Source organism: Corapipo altera, unplaced genomic scaffold, assembly GCF_003945725.1.
Source record: "Corapipo altera isolate COAL_440 unplaced genomic scaffold, ASM394572v1 61286, whole genome shotgun sequence".
Lineage (NCBI taxonomy): Eukaryota > Metazoa > Chordata > Aves > Passeriformes > Pipridae > Corapipo > Corapipo altera.
In genome coordinates, this window is record NW_020884907.1 from 6,647,448 (window position 1) to 6,657,729 (window position 10,282).

Genomic DNA, 10,282 nt, shown 5'->3' on the forward strand with positions numbered 1-10,282 from the left:
TCCAAAAGTGAAGAATTTATACTTTATTGTACTCATTTATATAGATCAAGAGGAGAATGTCCACCACTTAACCTAGCTAGCTTGTTTCTTTTTTTTTTTTTTTAAAGTAGAAAAGTTACAGGCTATAATTTAGCCGAAGCAGTCATGCTTCACTGTCTCCATGGCTGGAGATCAGACTAGACTTTTAATGGTCTCTTCCAGCTTCTCTTTATTGGCCCCAGAGAACTCCTGCACCTGCAAAGAGAGACTGATTTTTAGAACTGTTGCATTCAATGCTTCATAACTTTAGTTGCATAGCATCCAGTCACATACACATCTATCCAACTTTGCTACGACTAAAATTTTTTCCAATGTTGAAACAGAGTATTTTGCAGATGTTCATCTATTTATTTCCCATTCAACTCATGCAAAAGTTGGAACAAAAGCCTATCAATAATCACTTCCATACTACCACTGATCCTAAATCAATGTTGTCTAAGACTCAAATAGAGTCTGGAAGAGACTCTGAAGGTCACTACTTATCACAGGTAGCTCATAGTTACCTTGTGCTGCTCAGGACCTTACCAATCAAATTCTGGAAGTACTGTTCCAAATGATCTATCCCTGAGCCTGGCTTCTCCTGTGACAATTATCCTTCTTGCAACTTCCATGGCAAAAAGAGAAAGGCAACATTCACATCTCAAAAGCAGCAGCTGTGTTCCTGCAGCAAGAGGGCCTCAAGGTACAGAGCAGAACTACACTACAGGCCATGAAACTGCTTGCTTAATAAAAAAAAGCCACACACAGACTGTCACACTAATCTCAATTCTTCCAACTACATCAGGAAGTTGTGGAAGTTCACCCTAAGAGAACTGTCAAAGGCTCATAATTAGTCACGACTTGGCCCCATATTAAACTGAAAGTTACGCAACATCTGACATTCACTTTCCAAGGTGCAATTCCATTGTCTTCAGCCACAGAACTTACACCCAAGAACTGTTTTACTTTGGAAAAGCCTCTCTTACTTGGCAAACTAAAAGCCCAATACAACACATTAAGCTCAACAATTCTTGAGTTCAGGCAGAGAGCTATTCAAACTACCCTGCACTACGCTGTCAGAGCATGATCTGTATCCTACCTCATCCACCTCTTGGCAGAGTAGGCACAAGAGATCTCCTCAGTCCCCTGACAGGGACAGGACCTTCACTTCACAAGTTACACAGATCCCATGTGAAATAATCCAAACAGTTGTTTGCTGTATATAAGCTCAACCAGGTTAGAGACTTTTGTTTGGGTGGGATTCCATAGGCACCTGTAGTTATGTCTCTGCTTGGATAGGAGTTACATTGGAGAACAAATACTTATGAAGTAAAAAGCAGGGTGCTAGGCAGACAGACCAGCAGGCTTAATCCAGACATGTCACTCACTCTACTATCTCTAATGAAGCTCTGCCTGTAAGTTTGACCTGTAACACCAGTTCACTACCTGTAACAATACAGTGTGGATCACCAGTCTGCTACTGGCCCATGTTACATCTGATGTGGTGCTAAGATGAACTTGCTTGCTTTCAGGACTGTCTTAATGCTAGTGGTGCCCCAGAGACATTATCAAGAGACAGCAGACTATTCCCAATCTTCTTTCAGGTGCTTAGCTTGCCTGCTGCATTTCCAAAAGAGAAGAACCTACCTTCTTTCCGTTCTTGTAGAACTGGAACGTTGGCATGCACTTCACATCACAGTGTGAAGCAACATCCTGGAAGAGACAAAACCCCAATATTCTCAAGGATGTTAAATTAAAAAATCCACTATCTTACTTCTGTTTAGGTGATAGGGCAAAGCTATTACTGCTCAAGATAAAACAAAAGCACTTCTGTTAGTCCCTCACTAGCAAAACTAGTGCAGTGCTAACATCTCCTTGAGGTAAACCTGAAAGATCCCATCTTTGACATTTAATTCATGCAATACCAAAACCACATTGGCTATACCTATACTCTGGAGAAAAACAGCCCTCTGCATCAAAAACAGATGTGACTGTTTGGAAGGCTCAAAAGCCCTATGGCAACTCTTGTGCTTTAACCTGACATTTTTCAAGTCCGTATTTGATACTGCTGGAACTGCAATACAGCAGACATTTTACTGCACTTAATTCAAGATTTAATTTCATTTTTAATAAAAGAGGAAACAGTGCCAAGACCAGCGGAAAGACAAGACAGACCATGAGACAGTTCTGAACCAGTAGGTTTAGCGAAGATTGCATCAAAGCAGCTTAAGGCCTTAGACTAACACTCCCTCCCAAAACAAAAGGTCAGTGTTCCCAAGTTATCTAACACGTGCCATAGGACTTCAAGTGTGATGATAACCAAGCCAGTTTGCTCTGTTCAGGTGTTCTCTTAAAAAAAAAAAAAAAAGATAATTCTTTCCAGCCAAAGCCCTATGTCTCATTTTTAAGTTTAAGTAATCTCTTGCTTTGTTTCAGTATGTTGAGGATATCATAAAAAGAGTTCTCCTTTGTCACTTCTGTGGAACTCCTTAGCTGTCCTCCCTCAGCACCACCCCAAAACTTACCTGGGCATCATCCACATCAATTTCTATGAACACCACATTGCCATACTTCTCACACAAGCTCTAAAATGAAATAAAAAACTATACAGTTACACTGTCCCAGGAAAGCTTTCTTTTAAAAGACACATTCATATATATTGTAAGGCTGGTGTTGCTTAACCCCCCATTGAAATATGCCTTGTTACCATAAAGCAGCTGTTTTACTGACCAGAGCAAAAATTTCTTTTCTGCTCCAGATTCTTTCTGGAGAAGCCTGTTGAGACTTCTTCAAACGTACTCCCCACCAAGACTCAAGTATCCCAAGACACAGGTGAAAAGCCTGCTCTTGCAGCCTTCAGCTGATCACCAAAAGATGATACAGCTTATCTCACACTTTACCAGGAGATGATACTGCCACCTAAACACAGCTGGAGTAATTTCATAACTGTGTACAGAAGGATAAGCATTGTTTCCTCTCTGTATCTCACTCTTGAGACAATGCAACTGGCAGGTCCCTATGGATCCAAAATTCATGTAAGCATTAGGACAGCTAAACCACACTTTAGCTCCCAGCTATACTGAAGAAGGTCAGTCTACTTAAGCTGATAGTTTTAACAGTAGATACTTCTGCAACTTCTCCCTTTTTCCAGAAAATGCTGGCAATCGCACGTGGCAAAAGGTACTTTCCTCCATGTTATTGTCAAGCAACACAAAAACATTTATATACAATTTAATGCAGAAATAAAAAAAGAAGAACTACTCACATGGAAAAAAGGCTTGATCATTTTGCATGGTCCACACCATGTAGCAGAGAAATCGACTACAATAAGCTTCTCGCCAGCAGATTTCAGTTCCGCCTCAAATTCAGTCTACAAACAAACAAAAAAACCCACACATAATTTCCCCCCTCCTTTCCTAAAGGATGTAGAGTAATCCCAATGCTTGCTAGCTCTCAGCCCTAACACATTATGGTAGCTCTTTAAATACTTAACTGGGTTATTTGTAAGGGCTTCAGTATGAATTGCTTTCATCAGTGCTAGCATCAGCCAGTATCTTATGAGTCTTAAATTAGAAAACTACCACAATGCTCAGTCTAACTCACTGAATTGTAGAAACATAAGCTAGAAATTCTCTAGTTACAATGCTTAGCTCTGATAGCTCTGTGTTATCCCCAAAATGTGATCCTTACAGTTTTTAATAATCCATTTTCTCATTTCTGTCTTGGAAGGAAGACTTCCATTTTCTTCTGAGACTGACTTTCCTCTGTAGAATTTGAAAAGGACACAGACACAAACCTTCGTACACTCCTCCAGTTTGATGTTTTTTTCCAATCAATGGCTAACACTAAAATGTTGAGTGGTTTACTCTACAGCATGTTTTCCAAAGCAATCTCACAGGACATTTATTTTATTTATTTTGCCAAGTGAACCCACATGTAACATCACTAGCCAAAGCAATGCTACACATACAGTCTAGAGAAGTAAACACCCAATACTTAATTCAGAGTCTTCAAGTCTGTGTGTTGCACTTAGTCACACCAATCATTTCTGGACAACGTTCCTTGGAATTCAGCATCATTACATGCCATTATTCATGTTTTCTGGTCAAAAAGTGGATGTTTTTAATAGAAATGAAAGATGTTAAAAGCCATAAAATACTCGCATGCTATCGAGAGGCAAACAAGTATCTCACGCAGAAGCAGAAAGTGCTGATCAACTGCTTTCTGACAGTGTCTTTTTCAAAGAAATTACAAGCCACCACAACAATTTTCAGCTTTGTTCTCATGGCAGTCAAGCTTCAGGAGAGCTGTTAATATAAACTTCACTTCAGATTATGCACACACAAGACAGCTGCTGTACTCCCCCAGCTTAACAAACCAAGGCGCTGGAGTTCTATCAGCAACAGCTAACTGAAAACAATGTGGTTACTCCCAGATACACACAGTAGTTTGTTTTGCAGTGCAGGAGCTAATTAATTAAGATCAGCTTCTGCAATCAGTCACAATAAGTCAACACTTGATTCTAGTAGGCTATTCCTCCCATTAAAGAATACCATGCAGGTGAGGAGTCAAGAGTGCACGCGGTCAGACTGGACATGAGTATATTTAACAAGCAAGCAGAAGTCCTGCATGAGCATTCTTACATATAATCAATCCTATGTGAAAATCTTCACAACTTCCTGTAACTTCACACAGAATTATTATGTCTCCCTGTTAACAGACTTTTCCCCTCCCCATGTAGTTCTCTTCAGAGGCACAGGCTCCACTGATGTTGGTTCTTCCATCTTTGCATCTTGGACAGTCACAGTCTACTCTGCTACAAGACCAGTAGTAACACTGCACACCACCTACTCTTATTCTGAAAGAAATGGAAACAGTTAAGTTTTCCTGCCTCCCTACATCACCCCACTCCTGTACTGACACAGTACGCATTCCTGCGCCCCAATTCCAAAAACATCCCATTCCCACCAACAGTGTTTAATGTCCCTGTATACAGCAATCCATGGTAGCTGTTCCCTGCAGCTACTTACACCATAAGGCCCTCAATCAAACCTCACTCTTTTGGCCTTGAAATCCTGCTACTGATTTTTGGTATAGCTTCGCACACCTCTGCACTGTAACATCACCAGCTCTTTACTGATTCCACTTCCTGCACCTGCCAGTTAGACCATCCTCTTTTAACCCTTAAGTCTTCTAATCAGCTACATAATTACTGTATTCTGATAAAGGAAGCCCAGCCTTGGGCTTCATATGCCCACATACCTCAGGTTTGCCACTGCACAGAACACAGGAAAAGTGGGAGGGCATGATAACTACAGTCAGTCCCACACCATTCACCACTGGTGACCTGGTCCTGACTACAAATCAGATGTCACCCTGCAAGTCATCCTAGTATCAGCTAAAATTGCTGTGGGAGTGAAAAGAGATGCTGGGTCTAAAGGCGTTACCCTTCCAAGTTAAAACTAGCGAGAAGTTTTGGAGATTTTGCCAGAGAACTTAATTTCCCTGGAGAAAAGAACACAGTAGAGGGGCAAAGAAGCTGTTTGACCTGTCCAACTGACTTCTATAGTTGTCTTTTGTGTTAACTGTGAAGTTACAAGTTTTCATATGAAAAAACAAATAATCTGTTACCAGAAGAGGAACCTCCCACCATGAGACCATTTTGTCACACTATTAGAGGATCTTACAGCTTTGTTAACCAGCAATTTCTCCCCCTTACTGGGGGAAACCTCAGCTAGCCAGCTGGTCAGTTTTGCCTTTATTTTTCTTCCTACAACCTCCCTATGCATAGACAAGACCTCATTTGGCTTGTATTGTCCTCCAGCAGAAAAGCACATGCTGCATTCATCAAACATGTAGGTAGCAGGCATCTGTTGCCAAGGGCCAAGCAAGAGATAAAGCTCTAATAATGAAAGTCTCTAGTGCATCAGAGATTCCCAGCACCAGGTAATGCCTCCAAATGGAGGCTAGTGGCCACAGATGGTGCTGAAAGGAGTCTCCTGCTCTCAGCAATAGGTAAAATAGGTCCACGCTATCTGGCAGATTTGATTAAAACTTAGTTATAAACATTCTTTTTAACTCATATCAAGTCAGCCTTGAACTTGGATTAACCTAGTCATCAGCTGACTGGTTACTATATAATTCAGCGGGGTTTTTTTGTAAATACAGAAGCTGGCATAAACAGACTGAAGGTTCAACTGCCTGAACACCCTAGCAGATATGACATCTAGAACTATCACCTGTAGTTGAAGCTGCAAGTTTTCAGTATTTCCTTTAATTTAAATAACAAGAGAGGCATCTAGTACAAAGAGGAAAGCTTTGGTAGCATCAGTTTTTTAAGTTTATACACCCTGTTAGCTTCTGCTGTAAGAGGCATTATGTCCCACAGGCAAACCCCCTTACAAGTTAAGAGTACTCACACATCTCAATGATACATACAAACCAACCTAAGTGCGGCTCTTATGCACTAGCAGGTACTCCAGAGGGACCACCCTGAAAGTAGCCATTCTGTAGAAGCTAGTCAGTTTCTGAAGAAGTGTGTAGGGAAAGGGGCCACATCTAGCTAGCTGTCACGTCCACACTGCTTTACAGACATCACTCACAGAAGCTCTTGCAGATAGTAGAAGAACGGGTTTTCCCCTTTGTATCAGAGAAGAATACAAACCTGCTTTACTGAAAGCCAGAATTAATCCAGAAATCCCAGCTGCACTGTACTTGAATACTCTGTGTGTTGCTGATGTTAAAACCTTGTTGTCAGCATGACTGTTGAGTCCGCACTCTCCATGGATGAGCAACAAAACTGTGCTTTAAACTACAGCAGACTATTAATCAATGATCATAGCTAAGAGGACAGTGGAAGCCTAGTTAATTTAGAGCAGGTTCTTCCTCCAAAGCCCAGTTTATTGACTTGCCATTTTTAAGCTGTTCCTGCCTATAACAAAAACCTCCAACCTTACTCAAAGTTTGCCCCTCCTGTACCTCCATAAACAGAGAAAGGGAAAGGGGGCATAGGTGTGAGCCAGAACAACAATTTCAGGTTGAGTTCACATACCATTCCATCTCCAGGACCTGAATTATGAGGCATGTCATTTATCTTAAGGAGTTTCCTTTGTGCACAGGTTTTTGAGCTGGGGTCAAAAGTCCTAGTTTGTATATTCATGTGTAAGATGTTAACACCTTCAGAGTCCAGTGGGGGAGGTTTGACATGATTTTCATTTATGAGGGGAACTGACTGTAGAAGAGCACAGCCTAGAAGACTAACGTGGATGCCAAACAGCATTACAGACACCTCAAAGTGAGATTAAACTGACACGTCAACCAAAGTTCAAGTTCAAAATGCAAGACTAGTCCAACAGGACTTCTCCTGAAATAAAGAATTCGCTAAGTTTTCATGAAAAATATTTTTTGAGACTTGGGTTCATAAGTTAGAGCTAACAAATACTCTGTTGTTGTCCATCAACCACATCAGCTGCTGTGCACAAGACCACATGCTATTTCATCACCAGCACAGTATTCTCCATGTGTTGGTTTAGGCTTTATTACTATTCTGTATCTCAGAGCCACAGACGTATTTGTATTCACAGAACCATTTAAACAGTGACGTGCTGCATTAGCATACTGAAAACGTCAGACAGCACCATAGTAAGGGAAATACTTCTCATAGCAGTAACTCCTGTTTTTTGAGTACGGGAATGGGCTCTAGCAGGTCCTTTCAAGTCAAGAAAACTGGATTCATGTTTTCCTTGAACTCCTACCCGGAAACACACTAGAACTTAGGCCAAACTCTACTAGAAGGTTGCCTGGTCCCCTACACACTAGCAGTACGTAAGGCAAGCCGGGACTTCTGAATTAGGGTACTGTATCACAGAAACAATTAGGTTGGAAAAGATCTCTGAGATCATCGAGTTCAAACTATGACCCAACACCACCTTGTTAACTAGACCATGGTACTAAGGGCTACGTCCACTTTCCTTAAACACCTCCAAGCGATGGTGACTCCACCACCTCCCTGGGCAGCCTACTCCAGTGTCTAATCACCCTTTCTGTGAAGAAATTCCTCTTAATGTCCAACCTAAACCTCCCTCGGTACCGCTTAAGACTACGTCCTCTCCTTCTGTTGCTGTTGTACCCGTTACCCGCTTGAAAAACAGAACCTTTTCGTTAAGATTTTAAAAGACGATGAGCAACAAACCTGTCGTAGTGTGGAATTACATCATCTCCCTCCTCTTTCCGATTCCCTGAAGCCTCGGGTCGCGCAGTTATTTGACCCCTCCCCGTGGTCTGACCGAGCCCCCCGCCGCGATTTCCCCGCTTTCCCGCCGCAGGGGCGAGTGGGCTCCGCCTGCCCGGGCGGCACACGCGCTTTCACTGCCATCTCCCGCAGGCCAAGGCCTCTCGGGAGCCCAGGGCAGGAGAACGGGGTCCGCCGCTCGGCGAGCTGCCCCCGGCAGCGCTCCCGCCCCGCTCACCCTCCCGCCGGGAAGGTGATGCTCGCCCCACCACGCTCCTCTCTCACGGCGAAAGGACGTGGCCGCCTCACCCATCGGACTCACCAGGCTGCCCACGCTCTTCACCATGGTGACGGCTGGGGAAGGAGGGTCAGTGGCTTAAAGGCAAGAGGCCAAGGCTCCGTGCCCGCTCTCGGTGTGCTCCCGCCGCGCTCGGGCCTCCCCAGCTCTACTCCCGCGCCGCCCCGGCTGCCCCTTATATGCCTGGTGTCGCGCCGCGCATGCGCCGCGCCGGCCCTCGCCTCCCTCCCCGCTCCCTCCTCCCCGCCCCATGGCGCCGAGGGATCCCCGGGATAGGGGAGCGGGACGGGCCCCACGGTGGGGGGAGCCGGCGGAGGGCACGGGCCCAACGCCGCCCGTCTTCTCGCCCGGCGGAGCCCCGGCAGGGAGTGGGGAGTGCATCTCTGCTGGCTGCCTGGGAGAGGCAGCAGCGGCAGCGGCCGCAGAAAGGAGAGCCCGTGAAGGCTGGAAAAGTGCTGTGTAACGATGAGCAGGAAGTGCTCGGCTCCCCCTGCCCCCCCGGCGGGCCAGGCTGTCTGGCGCGGCGCCCCGCTCGCTTTACGGGAAGGAGGGAGGCGGGCGGTGCCCACAGTGGGGGCCCGGCAGGGCTGCTGCGGAGCGGGAAGGCAGGAGTTAGGCACGGGAACAATTTGTCTTTCTTCTTTTTTCCCCTTCTTGTTTTCCTTCCCACTGCCGAAGGCACGGAGCGGCGCCGTTTCGCTGTGGGACGCGGGCTTTCTGCAGCGCAGAGGGCTCAGCGACACGAGCGGTGCCTGCCCGGGAAAACACTGGAATCCAGCCGAGACACTGAGCATCTCTCGGAGTTTCCCTCTTGGAGGGACTCTGCCAGGAGCGTAAAGTCCTCACAGAAACAGCTCAGCTTTCCCTTCCGAGGGGACTCTGTCGTGAAACGTTAAATTCCTATTTACCTAGTTTATTTCTGTCTGTTTTGGAGATACCCTTTGTTCTACCACATCCTGGTGCACCACTGCCCGCACAGACTGCACGAGTGCAAAACAGGGCTGCCGCAGTCCTTCCGTCCTTCCCTTGGGCTGGTAGGATTTCATTCTGGAGAAGGTGATATTAGGTTTTGGGTTACTTGGTACCAGGTGTGTGACGACTGTGGTGTTTCTGCAGGTTACCAGCCTGTGGAAGGTTTGCTCTGGGATGCAGATGAGTAGAGGATGGAAAGACTTAGTGTAGGTCTTGAATAAAAAACATGCTTCTTCAATAAAAAGAACACAAAAGACAGTTTAGCTTGATACAGGTATCAACCCATCTCAACAGGATGTGCCTTGATGTATTTGTTTATGGTGGATGCTGAAATAAGTCAGTTTGTATTTTGCAAGTATACTAAGTGGGTAGCTTACTACAGCTGCAGAACCACTAGACTCTTTTCTGGCCCTATAGTTGAATCCCCTTTGTCCTTCTCACTGCTTGTTGGGTGCAACTTTAGTTGCACCTCAGCAGGTCGTATCCCACCTAGCTGTTTCCAGACCTGGTTTTGCCTACCTAAAACATTTCCAGTGCTGCTCTCCCTGCTTCTTCCCCTGCCTATTTGGTGCCGTGAGTGTCCCCGTTTTCTCTTTGGTGGCTAAGATGTCTGTGGGTGAGAAGCAGCACTGTGAGGGCTTCGTGGCTTCTGCCAGCTTTTGGGTTTTCTTCCAGCTGCTCCCTGCTGCTCTTGTGTCCATGTGCCCTGTGGCAGACAGAGGCAGCTGGTACGTGTGCCATGTGTGGTTTTGAGAAGGTGCAGC

At 45.1% G+C, this 10,282-nt stretch overlaps 1 protein-coding gene across 1 annotated transcript; it reads right to left on the reverse strand.

The window, feature by feature from the left end:
* On the reverse strand, nt 1-8,779 carry TXN (thioredoxin). The gene is made up of 5 exons (XM_027652591.1): nt 8,571-8,779; nt 3,284-3,388; nt 2,544-2,603; nt 1,666-1,731; nt 1-234 (listed from the first exon to the last, which is right to left on the reverse strand). The coding sequence occupies exons 1-5, from the start codon at nt 8,592-8,594 to the stop codon at nt 172-174; spliced, it is 318 nt and encodes a 105-aa protein (XP_027508392.1). The 5' UTR covers nt 8,595-8,779; the 3' UTR covers nt 1-171.
* Nucleotides 8,780-10,282: the final 1,503 nt, after the last annotated feature.

Bases quoted from the DNA above. Each gene is read 5' to 3' on its own strand.
- TXN (XM_027652591.1), bottom strand. From the start codon at position 8,594: ATGGTGAAGAGCGTGGGCAGCCTG. The intron at 2,604-3,283 runs GTGAGTAGTTCT...ATTTCATTTTAG, and splicing joins TGATCAAGCCTTTTTTCCAT to AGCTTGTGTGAGAAGTATGG. The intron at 235-1,665 runs GTAGGTTCTTCT...CTCTCTTTGCAG, and splicing joins TCTACAAGAACGGAAAGAAG to GTGCAGGAGTTCTCTGGGGC.